Genomic DNA, 15,501 nt, shown 5'->3' on the forward strand with positions numbered 1-15,501 from the left:
AGGTTTATTATAGTTGACTTATTACAGTTGAGTTACACCGAGTGTACAAAACATTAAGAACACCTTTCTTATATTGAATTGCATGTTGACTCCATTGCTTCCCCCCTCAGAACCTAGGCAAATTTCAACAACACTTGAATTCAACACGGGGTGAACAGGGAGTACAGGAGGGTGCTGAATACACACCCCTTGGGGGGCCCGTATAGAGGATCTGTGTTGCCTACCCTCACCACCTGGAGTCGGCCCGTCAGGAAATATAGGACCCAGTTGCACAGAGAGGAGTTCAGACTCTGAGCTTAGTGACATCTTGAAACAAGTGGGGACGACAGGCTGGGATAGGGAGAGTACGAAAATGTCCATAAAAGAGCCAGCTGGTCTGTGCATGCTCTGAACTAGGCAATATGATATGAGCCTTCGCTAGAATGGCAATGGTTGTTAAGAAAAGCATTGTTAAGAATTGTTCTTGAACCTTCAACATAGAAATGCTACCAAAAATAATTTACAGAAACTCGTTAGAAATGATCAAGTCATCCATGATTCACCAAATTACATTTTGAAAGAAGAAGCTAAATGTTTAAAGTATATGTTTTCTTTATAATAATATACGACAATTGCTTGAAACAATTGAACATTATGAAACATCAAAGATACCAGGCCTGGTCTTCATAGCAGACTTCTATATAAATGCCTGGATTACTTTCATTTTGGTGAATCTCTTATACAACGGGTTAAAGTTGTGTAAAGCAACCCCAGATGTCAAATAGTAAATAATGGTTACTTCTCAGAAAGTTTTGAGCTTTTAAGAGGAGTAAAACAAAGCTGTCCATTGTCTCCATATCTATGTATTATGGCCATTAAAATGCTAGCTATAAAAATGAGATCCAACAAGAACATCAAGGGGTTAGAAATCCAGGGGACAAAACAAGAGTGTCGATATATATGCCGATGACTCAAGTTTTTTCTTATGTTTTTCTTATGTTCGCAATCTGGATTCCTGAAGATCTGGATCACTTTTCTAGCCTCTCTGGACTAAAACCTAATTATGACCGGTGTACCATATTATGCATTGGATCGTTAAAAGACACCATGTTTACACTACCCTGTAGTTTATGGAGAAATCATTGATTAACACATTGATTAACTCTTTGGTCCTATCACAGTTTATTTACTTACTAATGGCACTGCCTACTTCAGATGAATCGTTTTTTACATTGTAATATTTCATTTTATTTGGAATGCTAAGCCAGACAAAATTAAACATCCCTATTTATATAATGAATATGAGTTTGGGGGGGGCTAAAATGATTAAATATTAATGCTTGAAACCTCTTACTAAAAGCTTCACTCATACATAAGTTATACTAAAACCCCAAATGCTTCTCCAGTAGATTATTAAGAAAGGCTCATCCTTTGTTCTCAAATGGACTTTTTGCCTTCATATAGATGACAACTTCTCATTACCGACAAATTGAAAATGACATTTTGTTTAAAGTATCGCCCTTAAACAAGCTGGTTACAATTTTATCCTCCAGAAAATATTACAACAAATGTTATAGTTAAACTCCAATATACTGATTAATAAAAAATTTAAAAATATGGAGAAAAAAAAAAGTATTATATTTATGAATGATATTATGAATAGAAACGGTGGGGTTATGTCACATATGCAGCTATCGAAAATATATGGGAATGTCTGCTCAATCAAAATGTACAACCAACTGATTGCAGCATTACCACAATAATGGCAAGTGGAAAAGGGAGAAGGTATGGAACTTATTTGCCTGTCAAATATTAAAGATACAAATTGGCTGAGTTTCATTTGAAGATACATTTTTTTGACATCTGCGCCGTACAGGTTGAAAAATAAATGGGAAGAGATTTTCGATGTACAGATTTTCGATGTACAGAAAACAACACTTGAGTAAACACTTAGAGTTTTTCAACTGAAATGATTATATACAATTCTTGCCACCAACAGAATTCTATATATATATATATGGTGCATACAACATTCTCAGCTCTGTAAATTTTGCTGCGAAGAGACAGAATCAGTAGATCATTTATTCTGGAATTGCACCTATGTATGTAACGGCTTTCTTCCGTTGAAGGAGAGTCGGACCAAAATGCAGCATGGTTAGTTCGATACATGTTTAATGAAAACGAATACGAACAATACAAAAACAACAAACGGAAAATGTGAAAACCTATACAGTCTGTCTGGTGAAATACAAAACACTGAGACAGGAACAGTCACCCACAAACACACAGTGAAACCCAGGCTACCTAAATATGGTTCCCAATCAGAGACAGCTCGGGACTGAGGTAGAAGCTCGGGACTGAGGGAAAGCCCGGCACTGAGGGAAAGCCCGGCACTGAGGGAAAGCCCGGCACTGAGAGAAAGCCCGGCACTGAGAGAAAGCCCGGCACTGAGAGAAAGCCCGGCACTGAGAGAAAGCCCGGCACTGAGAGGAAGCTCAGGCAGGTAGTTTGCTCCGGCAGATCCTGGCTGGCGGATCTGGAAGAGTCTGGTTGACTGGCAGATCTGGAAGAGTCTGGTTGACTGGCAGATCTGGAAGAGTCTGGTTGACATGTCAGATCTGGAAGAGTCTGGTTGACTGGCAGATCTGGAAGAGTCTGGTTGACTGGCAGATCTGGAAGAGTCTGGTTGACTGGCAGATCTGGAAGAGTCTGGTTGACTGGCAGATCTGGAAGAGTCTGGTTGACTGGCAGATCTGGAAGAGTCTGGTTGACTGGCAGATCTGGAAGAGTCTGGTTGACTGGCAGATCTGGAAGAGTCTGGTTGACTGGCAGATCTGGAAGAGTCTGGTTGACTGGCAGATCTGAAAGAGTCTGGTTGACTGGCAGATCTGAAAGAGTCTGGTTGACTGGCAGATCTGGAAGAGTCTGGTTGACTGGCAGATCTGGAAGAGTCTGGTTGACTGGCAGATCTGGAAGAGTCTGGTTGACTGGCAGATCTGGAAGAGTCTGGTTGACTGGCAGATCTGGAAGAGTCTGGTTGACTGGCAGATCTGAAAGAGTCTGGTTGACTGGCAGATCTGAAAGAGTCTGGTTGACTGGCAGATCTGGAAGAGTCTGGTTGACTGGCAGATCTGGAAGAGTCTGGTTGACTGGCAGATCTGGAAGAGTCTGGTTGACTGGCAGATCTGGAAGAGTCTGGCTGCTCCATGCAGACTGGCAGCTCTGGCTGCTCCATGCAGACTGGCAGCTCTGGCAGCTCCATGCAGACTGGCAGCTCCATGCAGATTGGCAGCTCAGGCTGCTCCATGCAGGCTGGCAGCTCTGGCTGCGCTGAACAGGCAGGAGACTCCAGCAGCGCTGTAGAGAAAGAAGGCTCTGGCTGCGCTGAACAGGCGGGAGGCTCTGACAGCGCAGGAGAGGAGAAAGGCTCTGGCAGCGCTAAACAGGCGGGACGCACTGAAGGCCTGGTGCGTGGTGCTGGTACTGGTGGTACTGAACCGAGGACACGCACAGGAAGCCTGGTGCGGGGAGCTGCCATCGGAGGACTGGTGTGTGAAGGTGGCACAGGATGGACCGGACCGTGAAGGCGTACTGGAGAACCTGAGAGCAGGACTGGCACAGGACGTGCAAGGCTAGGGAGGTGCACAGGAGGCCTGATGCGTGAGACTGGCACCATCTTCACCAGCCGACTAACACGCACCTCAGGACGAGTATGGAGCGCTGACCCAGGTGCCATCAAATCCCCGACTCGCTCCGTCGGACGAATATCGTACCTAAAGCACCAAACTAGCAACTCCCTCATTACTCTCTCCTCCAATTTCCCCATTAACTCCTTCACAGTCTCTGCTTCGCTCACCTCTAACACCGGCTCTGGTTCTGGTCTCCTCCTTGGCTCCTCACTATAAACAGGGAGAGTTGGCTCAGGTCTGACTCCTGACTCTGCCACTCTCTCCCTGAGCCCCCCCCCCCTCTGATTGAGAACCTCAGGCAGACATAGACTATGCTAGACACCCCTACTCAGCCACAATCCCAATACCTACTAAAACCCCCAATACCACAACACAACACAAAATAACCCCATGTCACACCCTGGCCTGACCAAATAAATATATAAACACAAAATACTAAGACCAGGGCGTGACAATGTAGCTTGTTTCTGGTCACAGGTTCAGGTATGGTTAAAAAAAATTGCTTATGTTTGGTGATGCATTATTGTGGCATATGTATATGCAAAATGTGTATGTAAAATGTGTATGTAAAATGTATATGCAAAATGTATGAATATGTGGCAGAAAAGCTGTAAAAAAATATATATATATTTGTCCTCCTGTGGAAGGGTTAATAAAAAATTCAAACATTAGATTGTTGACCTAAGAGGTCAGTTCCACATTACTACTGCTGGTTCAAATCCAATGCAAAGAGAATATATCCTTAAATAATTGTCTGAAAGTTACCAAATCATAATACGTTTATAGAATACAACCATTTCAACCACACCAAACCCAGGTTCATTCGATGCATTCGATTCCTATCACCAATTCAGAATGAAAGTTAAACTCCCTTAAGTCATCTGTGAGTATTCCTGGGCTATATTCAAAGAATTTTAAGTGGATAGTATGCACTTTCAGATCTCCTGGTGGATAAAGTTGACGGTAAGTTTTGCAGATGTTCAGATCAGCAAATATGGGTTCGATCTCCATTGTCCGGGCAATAAACATGTGAACTTCTACGAATTTGACTAATGTATCAAGTATACTGGATGAAGACTCAGAAGGTATGTGTTACTTCCTTTCACACTGTGTTCCCATTCACTTTCTCTTTATTAGTCATTTGATAATGTCTGAATGATTGTCGGGTCATTCCATCTCAAAAAGCACTAGAAAGGATTTTGACACCCACCATCTCAGATTGTTCTGAAATAATTGATGTTGTTATAAAAATATAAGATTAGCCTTCATGCAACATTAGTTTGTTGAAATATGATTGGATCGATGAGGAATTAAACTAATTGATTGGATCCAAATTGACCATTTAAATAGGATCACATAATATTCACTAAATATAGCAGCTAACATCCTTTCTAGCAATGAGTTAAACATGAGGAATCCAAACGAATGGTCAAAAAGCCACCCACGGACCCCCCCCCCCCATTACCCCACACCACTGCTACCCCAACAACCAGTATACAGTATCAGTTCTCTATGTTTGACAAGTAGTATGAAGCTGTGGCTTGTAGTATTGCTTATCCATAATATGTAATGTATTCCCTGTGAATCTGGACATGTTCTTTTCCCCTCATAAAAAATGTGTAATTTAACTGTGAATTTACCAGGTTTTGACCACTAGATGCTGCTGTTGCTGCTATACTGCCACATTCTTTTATACATTTTTCTGGTCTCTGTTGATTAAACAGATTACAGCATTTCCTAGATTTGGCTCATTATGAAAATAATTACAGGTTTTATAAGCACTCAATGTTTATTATTCAATTCACTCAATGCTTCTCATTCTTATGCTGATGAAGGCATGTTGTCGAAAATGTGAATGTCAGTATTATCTGCTCGCACATCAAAATTCAAATAAAAAGTTGGTAAGTGAACCAAACCAGTATCCGGAAAAAAAGAAACACTTGAAAAGGTTCTGTATCAACAGGAAATAAAACAATTTATTGATAATTTGTGTATATGAAGTTATATAACAACAGTCAAAAACTCCACAGAATGAATCACTACACAAAGTGAAACAAAATTGTAAAACACCTCATAAAAAATGAAGGTATACACAGCAATATACAGTAACTGTCAGCTCGCTGTCACCGCGAGCGATATGGCAGAAAAACAGCCCAAACAGTTGTACAAGATTACAGAGAAAATGTCAACACAGAAATACTCAAGCAGGCAGTTGATATACACAAAGGCAACTAGGATCTTTCTACAGCATCAGACTCTAATACTTTACACAGCTTCGTCTTGAAAGGTTAGAGTGGCTTTTTGTTGTTGTCATTTTAGAGAATCGTGTATGTTTCTGGTCACACAGTGAGATGTATGGGCTTTTCTTGAATAGGATGTGAGGGGTTTTGCTTCCACACTTTAGTAGGGTGGACCAGTAAGAGTAGCATTACATTGCAGCTAGTGGCTTTTCTTGTGGTGAGTTACACACCTCACGATCTGATCCTGTAATGCTGCCTCTTACTGTAGGGTCCGCCTCTCAAGAGTTTGACGCTTTCCTTTCCTTTTGTTGAAGCATTTTGATTACCTTCCCCTTTAAATACTGATTACAGCCTTTCGTTAGTGATTTAGTCGTACCCCTATGGAGTTGCTCATCCCATTCAAATACTGAGCCTACGTTTTATCCTTGTTTTTATTTAAACAAGTGTTTTTTGTAATTCATGATTTAAGGGATGCATAATAAACATGTTACATGAAAAAAGATATAGATCAAGAGGGAATGTAATTCATTAGAGCAGATTCTGCTGTGATTAAATGTATGTTTGATGTTTCTGGAATGTATAGTTTATCCGGGGAAGGTCTACCCAAAAGGGTATTTAAATACAGAAATTAAAACACACACATATCAACATATTTCTGCAACAATGAAAGAAAAGTGGCAACTACGAATCCCACAGTTAATCACCACAAACACACAGTCCATTCTTTACATTCAGAGTTTTCATTTCAAATATAAAAGTATTTTCAACAGGGTTGTAAACATAACTTATTAATAAAAAAGAATCATAATTAGATATAGTATAGTAGATCAGGTTGATACAACGATGGATGATGTTATCATGACAAGATGTGATACGTTTCAATATGATAAATTAATTACTTTTTGGAAAATTATGAAAATATGTACATATGCACTTTCAGAGGGTGAGGGGTCACTTAAATGTTTTCATGTGTGTGTGTGTGTGGGTTTTGGTATTTCCCATTCCCAATATGTCCTGAAATTTCTGATGCTGGATCTGTGTGCAAGAAAAAACGAACGAGATAGGAGGGAACCCTTAACAGAAGGATTTTAGATGTCAGACTCCAACCACCACAGAATCTACATGTGCTGTGTCCTAACCATCTCACTGGAGAGGAACACGTCTGACTTGATATGAGTCAACTTTAAATATTCATTTTTTTTCTTGGGCAAACACAACCCACACAACACTATGGGATGAACATACAAGTATTGCACAGTGCTCAACGAAATGCTGTGTGAATCCAACCACTCTCGCTCTCCCATAAAACGTTCTATAACTCCTGTGTGTAGCCCTGTCAATCAACCAACCAGCCGCTGCACAGTTATAAGAACTGACGATGCCGCGCACTCTCTCAGCATGTGGAAGGGAAAAGGCAGTACAACATCACTACAGAACAAACTTGTCGCTATTGATAAAGTCTACACCTCTAAGCACGCACGGCAGTCACAGTGACACACAAAGCTTTCCTCAGAGACGCCTATGGAATGACAAATAGCTTTTTCATAATAGTGCTATCAACTACACAACGACATTGAAAACATTTAGAAGCTACTCCTGAAGCTAGCATCCAGTATATGCATGGAGGTTCCTCCAAGATAAGAGACTTCACGGATTTCATGGATTCAAGCGTCTTACTTATTTCTCTTATTGGACCGTAGTAAAGGACATATAAACAAATATTATCCCCTATGCAGATCATTAACTTTTGCAGTTATTGTTTATATCCCATTGTTCTCTTGGTGTTGTACTGAGAGCCAACAATAGAAAACTGTCTAACTACGGTTGACTGAACGAAGAGATACAGTATATGGTGGTTGCTTTCATGTACTGTTCCTTTAATTAAACAACAAGAACCAGTCGGGCTCCTGGACAGAAGCTCCGCTGCGCATTGAGCGTCCTTAAAGAAGGCCCGTCAACATAGTGTAAAGAAGTCAACAAGCTATTTCCGGTTCAAAGACATACAGTGCAAAACAGTAGCCGTACAGAAAGTAAGATTGGCAGTATAACATGGCTCTATTGCCACTGTGAGAAGGCAACACAAAGCTGCTATTTAGGGCACCTTGTGCAGCCAAATACATTGTTCCCGATAAAGCTACGACCACTACCTAGTGGGAGTGTGCATGGAGAGAAGGTTACTCTACATGTGTCACCTCCCTGAAAATGGCAGTGTTTAGAAACTCACTTCACTTCCAGTCAATATAATAATCATATACTGATCCATCAAATCACTCGCTTCAGCTTTAATCTAGATTAAATAGATTGAAGGCAAGGGGATGTTATCATAAGAGACAGCCCCATGGTGTTGGTAGATCTCCCCCCCCCCATCCCAGCCTTTAGCAAATATTGTTTAAAAAATCATGCAGTTTACAAAAAAATCGGCTGAATTTATCAAAAAAAATTGTAATCTAAAAGTCAATTTTCCATCTTTGGAGACCTTGAGACTCCAATGTCCTGAACATAATCAGTTTCCAACAACAAGGCTATTGAAAGTAAGCGGTTAACAAAATATTGTTCAACAAGCTTAAGGACACAATGGCTACTCCTTGATTCTATTTCATATGGGGTCAGTTTCAGAGGGGGGTTGGCGGAATAGTTTGGGTTTAAGAGGACCGGTCTGTAAAAAAATAAAGAATAATTTAACGAACAGATGGCCTTTCACTTAAAAGTAACTGACTGTGTCACAAGGTGATGCCCTGCTTAAGGAAAAGGAAAAAGGCTAACCGGTTTGCATCGATTTGAGAGATCCTCCAGAACATTGTGTTTCAAGCAAAACAAGTAGGTCCTCTGATGGAGAAATGTGTATAAAAAGGTGTATAAGAAACCATGTGCTTGTATACTATCCAGCAGCATATATTTTCCCATGAAACCATAGTAGTTAACGGCCTAGTTTTCTGTGTATTTCAACTTTTCTCTGCAATGGTTCATTAGTAAACATAAAGCCAGACACCGTCCTTTACGTCCTTGACTATACTTCCATTAGCATCTTACAGGGTGGAATTGCTTTCTTCTTCCTCTGGAATGCAATAAGGTCAATTTTTTAAATCCTGTAATATATAATATCGTCTCTCCTATATCTGCATTTACATCATTTAAAATAGAACATCTTATTAAAAACATCCAGATATACATCGATTAGGAAACGGGTAACAACATACCAACATAAATTAGAAATCATTTTTGCCTGCAGACTGATATATACAACTGTGGTACAATAAATGTCTTTCAGTCATGCGCTATCTATACAGATCATATTGCTTAAAAGGGGCATTTGGTTAGGGGGAATCAGGGCGTAGAGATGGACAACATAGTCAGGTCAGGGGCGGGGACTCCCAACCTGACAAATAGAAACACAAATCTGAACATCAGGGCCTAGGGTTTTGAAAGAACCATTAACAATTACAAAAGAAGGCGATAAGACAAGTAGTATGGGGTTGGTGGGAAGGATGGGTGTTGGCTGGATTGGTTTGACGGTGGATGGACTCATATATCACTGAGGTATTTACACATACTGGCTAAAGAGCACTATGGGGAAGGTGCTGAAAGGGCCCTGCCTATTTTTTTGTGGAGAGCTGAGCGTCCACCTCCTCCTCCACCTTCAGCACGTGCCACTGGGCGATGGGTCTCCTGGGGTTGGCCAGCATATCCGACCAGTGGCGCAGCTCCGTCCCCGAGCTGTTGAGGCCCACAAAGACCTTGCCGATGGCATCGTTCTTGCCGATCTTGTCATAGTCCAGAACGGTTACAACAACTTGAACTTTCTGTAAGGGGAAAAGTAGGGAGGAAGACATTGGAAGAAATTATGAGTTTGCGGGATACACACACTGTACAGGTAACTAAAGTAATGTAGTGGTAAGATTTAAAGCTCACAGACTATAGTCATGGACGTTTTATGATTTGTGTAGTGCTGAGAAGTTTTCTTGAGCACCCAGTATTCACCCAACGTAACAGAGAATAATAATATTGTCTCAAGTCCCCAGACAGCCTACTTCCTCCATTGAGCACAACAATTGGTTTGACGGTGTGTGTTCGGCTACCTACCTTGGCTAATTTCTCAAATACCAAAAGCAGTACAATTAGAAGACAAGTGGGAGTAACCTCCACTCTGTCTAATGCTCCTGACTAACAGAGTGGCCTATTCGAGTGAAGAGTGATATGCTCCCTTGAAGAGCCAGTCCTAAGTGCTAATTAGCAGTAGATACCATTTGAAGACTGGTCCTGAATCTTTCCAGAGCCAAACGCACCACAGATTGTAATCTCACTCAGAGGTCAACCTTTCAACCTCAGCATGTGTTTATTCAAAGTGTCTCAGCAATGAGGGGTGATCCGTGTGTCATCTGCTGGAAGGGAATATGAATCAGCACACTAAGAGCTCTGATTAAGTTTCGATCCACATGAGAGAGGAGAGAGGAGCTGCTCTACCTGTGTAGATGCCGAGTCACTGTTCTCCCAAAGCATGTAATGAAACGCTGCACCAAGTCTCAGACTGTCAGTTGGGGTCAAGTAGCTTTTAAAGAGATAGTTGACCCCCCCAAATCCCTTTTGAGGTATAACAACGACAGGCACACATGTATTTGGGTTGTTCTATCCCTTTAAAGAGAAGGACCCTCTGTGGAGGCGGGAGTGTACTTAGCAGTATAGGCTTCCTCTACTGTCTCCCCTCTCTCTCTCTCTCTCTCTCTCTCTCGAATGAGTGTGTATGGAATGTTCCGATTGGCATCCTCACAGGCTGGGAGGGGTTAGGCAGCGAAATGAAACGGAGACACATGGAACCAAACTCGTGGTTTGTGAAGTGCTAAATCAATTTGAGGCAATTACTTTTTTATGCCTGGCGTGTTGACGCCCGCTCACAGATAATTCCCCCTTGGTCCAATTTGCATGCACTTTATCTTCTTTAATTCTCTGGGCCTAGTAGCTTTAAAGTGCTTTCTCATGAAGCCATTTGTCCTCAAAAACTGCAAGCGCCATACTAAACCGTACTCTATATACACATTTCATTGCACTGGATAAAAAAACGTACTGAATTGCACCGTGAAGAAGAGATATTTGAATGTTCAAATGTAATCATACGCCAAAGGCATGTAATCAGGGATGTGTTGAGAATGGCATTACTTCTCACCACTCCCCTGTGCAATTGTCTTGTAAACTTGTGAAATTAAGGCATTTAATGAGAAATAATATGGGGGGGATTTCTAGCCTGAGTTAAGCGTGTGTAAATGGAAACATAATTCCCTTTTGATGCACCTTTCTCTCTATGACTATTCTGACCTTGAACTTGAGCATGAGAACAGCATTCTATTCACACACTTCATTTGGGGTGGAGATCAACGGCAGAGGTGTGTCTACAAATACACTGCATTCTGAACTTGACTTAACTCCCTCATCATTCTACCACCTTGGCGTGCGATGAAACCATGAATAAAGGTCGAGCGAACCTGCCGGTACCAAGTGGGAAAAGCATGTACTTTCTTTTTTTCTGATAGAAATGACAGCATTCTCCATGCTCAGTCATTAATCAATTGATAAGAGCTATTGATAAGAGCTAGGTGAATGAGGAATCCATTTGGAGAAGAGGATTGTAAATACATGGACGATTATGTATTTTTCTCCTTATGATCCATGGAGACGAATGTTAAACCAGTCATATGGAAGCAAACTGAAAATCAAATCAATATGATATGTATTGCGGCCCCTTTTCCACAGTGAAGTAGGCTGTAAATAGCTGTGCCGTTAATCTGATTTTATTTGTGTGCCCTCACAATTTGCATGGATACAATTTGGAGACCCAAGCTATAGGCTTTCTGTACGGCTGAATCTGCCAATTTGATGTATGTGCTTTAGAATGTTTTAACTATATACCCAGGCTTTTTGCACATTGATAGCTGTCACTTAGTAGTTAGTTTCCTTAAATTTGCTGCCTACATTTTGAATGATTCCATTCTATTCCGTTGACTTTTCTTTCCTCTGTCATGTCCGTGTAGTTGTTCCCAAGGGTCGCTAGCATTAGTGGATCATAATAGGCTAACATTGTGCAATAATTTGGGACATGTAGCCTACTTGAATCATTATGGAACTCAGACCACACGTAGCAGTTTAAACCTGGAACCTGGTGCATGGTTCACAATGACTGGACCGTTGTCATACAGTTCCATGATTAGTGAGGATCAGGGTAGATTTCTAGGACTACTGTTCAACGCCTATAGTCCACCTATTTCCACCTTCAAATAATTAATGGATTTAACCTTGAATGTGTCAACTTTTACAATATGTATTTTTGATTCATCAATATATTTTGTGCGTAAACTCACTCCAAACCTGTTTAATATGATTCATACATACTTTCCTAACACTATTATTTGCTTAAATAATCTACAAGATCAGAGTATTTTTTTAAATCTACCAGTTGGTGCTGAAACTAGGACAAATATGCAAATACAGTTGAAGTCGGACATTTACATACACTTAGGATGGAGTCATTAAAACCCGTTTTTCAACCACTCCACAAATTTCTTGTTAACAAACTATAGTTTTGGCATGTCGGTTAGGACATATACTTTGTGCATGGCACAAGTAACTTTTCCAACAATTGTTTACAGACAGATTGTATCACAATTCCAGTGGGTCAGAAGTTTACATACACTAAGTTGACTGCGCCTTTAATTAGCATGGAAAATTCCAGAAAATGTCATGGCTTTAGAAGCTTCTGATAGACTAATTGACATCATTTGAGTCAATTGGAGGTGTACCTGTGGATGTATTTCAAGGCCTACCTTCAAACTCAGTGCCTCTTTGCTTGACATCATTGGAAAATCAAAAGAAATCAGCCAAGACCTCGGGAAAAAAAATGTAGACCTCCACAAGTCTGGTTCATCCTTGGGAGCAATTTCCAAATGCCTGAAGGTACCACAATCATCTGTACAAACAATAGTATGCAAGTATAAACACCATGGGGACCACGCAGCTGTCATACCTCTCAGGAAGGAGAGGCGTTCTGTCTCCTAGAGATGAACGTACTTTGGTGCGAAAAGTGCAAATCAATCCCAGAACAACAGCAAAGGACCTTGTGAAGATGCTGGAGGAAACGGGTACAAAAGTATCTATATCCACAGTAAAACAAGTCCTATATCGACATAACCTGAAAGGCAGCTCAGCAAGGAAGAACCCACTACTCAAAAACCGCTATAAAAAAAGACAGACTACGGTTTGCAACTTCGTACCTTTTGGATCGTACCTTTTGGAGAAATGTCCTCGGTTCTGATGAAAAAAATTGAATTGTTTGGCCATAATGACCATCGCTATGTTTGGAGGAAAAAGGGGGAGGCTTGCAAGCCAAAAAACACCATCCAAACCGTGAAGCACGGGGGTGGCAGCATCATGTTGTAGGGGAGCTTTGCAGCAGGAGGGACTGGTGCACTTCACAAAATAGATGGCATCATGAGGTGTGAAAATTCTGTGGATTTATTGAAGTAGCATCTCAAGACATCAGTCAGGAAGTTAAAGCTTGGTCGCAAATGGGTCTTCCAAATCGACAACAACCCCAAGCATACTTCCAAAGTTGTGGCAAAATGGCTAAAGGACAACAAAGTCAAAGCTATTTTTGTTTCATCAGACCAGAGGACATTTCTCCAAAAAGTACGATATTTGTCCCTAACCGTAGTCTGTCTTATGGAGGTTTTGGAGCAGTGCCTTCTTCCTTGCTGAGCGGCCTTTCAGGTTATGTCAATACAGGACTAGTTTTACTGTAGATATAGTTACTTTTGCACCTCTTTCCTCCTGCATCTTCACAAGGTCCTTGCTGTTGTTCTGGGATTGATTTGCACTTTTCACACCAAAGTACGTTAATCTCTAGGAGACAGAACGCCTCTCCTTCCTGAGCGGTATAATGGCTGTATGGTCCCATGGTGTTTATACTTGCATACTATTGTTTGTACAGATGAACGTGATACCTTCAGGCATTTGGAAATTTCTCCCAAGGATGAACCAGACTTGTGGAGGTCTACAATTTTTTCTTTGAGGTCTTGGCTCATTTCTTTTGATTTTCCCATGATGTCAAGCAAAGAGGCACTGAGTTTGAAGGTAGGCCTTGAAATACATCCACAGGTACACCTCCAATTGACTCAAATGATGTCAATTAGTCTATCAGAAGCTACCAAAGCCATGACATAATTTTCTGGAATTTTCCAAGCTTAGAGCTTAAAGGCACAGTCAACTTTGTGTATGTAAACTTCTGACCCACTGGAATTGTGATACAATTAATTATAAGTGAAATAATCTGTCTGTTAACAATTATTGGGAAAATTACTTGTGTCATGCACAAAGTAGATGTCCTAACCAACTTGCCAAAACTATAGTATGTTAACAAGAAAAAAACTAGTTTTAATGACTCCAATCTAAGTGTATGTAAACTTCCGACTTCAACTGTAGATGGTTTTCTTTCATTGTTCCCTATATTCTGATAAAATAACAATTAAAGGTACACTAATGCATTACACACCTGCATTAAGTATGAATACTGACTAGTGAGAAGCACGCGTACATTTACTAAGTCTGAATCGGGCCCGTGATGAATAGAGCCTGAGACTGATTATCCTGTACAGGCTAAGGACCACACATTCACACGCTAATTTAAAGCCACCAAATCACTCTTAGTAGCCACAAGCTTTGAACACAATCTCCTTGTCATTTGTCTCAGTGTTGGCACGGAGTCTTATTTGAAGTATTCTTTAAAAGAAACTTGACTTGGTGGTTTATGACTGAGCTCAATTAGATCTAGTCTTAAAGCTTCAACAACATGGAGAACTCCCAAGATGTGCATGGCAATGTACAACACCTTTACCTGGATTTGCTCGAATGGCACTTCAAAGCTGAAGGACTCGTTGTAGTAAGGGTTGAGGGTGTTCTTCTTGATTGTCGTCTTCTTCTTCTTCAGCCTCTTCCCGTTCTGCATCAGGTGGATCTTCACGTAGGGATCTGAGGAAAGAAGAGAGGCCCAGGTTAGAACCTACTGCATCAGGTGGATCTTCACGTAGGGATCTGAGGAAAGAAGAGAGGGCCAGGTTAGAACCCACTGCATCAGGTGGATCTTCACGTAGGGATCTGAGGAAAGAAGAGAGGCCCAGGTTAGAACCTACTGCATCAGGTGGATCTTCACGTAGGGATCTGAGGAAAGAAGAGAGGCCCAGGTTAGAACCCACTGCATCAGGTGGATCTGCACGTAGGGATCTGAGGAAAGAAGAGAGGCCCAGGTTAGAACCTAATGCCACAAGGCATATACACCCTCCCTTTCTAGTGTATATACACTCATATGTTTTAGTCACACCTTGTCCGTCCCTTTATTTGGATATATCAACACGGAGATGAATCACACAATCTGATAACATTCACCGTACTTACGAACCCATTTCAAATCATATGCAAGAGAAACAGATTTGCGCACAATTTCTATGAATAGAATTTCGCTGCTTTTTGAAGTGGCTCATGTTTTCGCCACTTTCACTGGAGGGCCTCATTTCTGTTCTCCAGTAATGACGACTGAAGCCTCTCCAGAGTGGGCC

The 15,501-nt window shown here is 41.1% G+C and overlaps 1 protein-coding gene across 3 annotated transcripts in view; it reads right to left on the reverse strand.

The window, feature by feature from the left end:
* Positions 1-5,617: 5,617 nt before the first annotated feature.
* syt1a (synaptotagmin Ia) overlaps positions 5,618-15,501 on the reverse strand; it is a 229,786-nt gene continuing 219,902 nt past the window's right edge. For all 3 annotated transcript variants that reach the window (XM_031797851.1, XM_031797848.1, XM_031797849.1), the window contains exons 10-11: positions 14,784-14,917; positions 5,618-9,708 (exon numbers count right to left, since the gene is read on the reverse strand). In XM_031797851.1, coding sequence (XP_031653711.1) covers positions 9,502-9,708; positions 14,784-14,917 — 341 coding nt within the window. In that variant the 3' untranslated portion in view covers positions 5,618-9,501. The remainder of the gene's footprint in view (positions 9,709-14,783; positions 14,918-15,501) is intronic.

Source organism: Oncorhynchus kisutch, linkage group LG19 (assembly GCF_002021735.2).
Source record: "Oncorhynchus kisutch isolate 150728-3 linkage group LG19, Okis_V2, whole genome shotgun sequence".
Taxonomy (NCBI): Eukaryota; Metazoa; Chordata; class Actinopteri; order Salmoniformes; family Salmonidae; genus Oncorhynchus; species Oncorhynchus kisutch.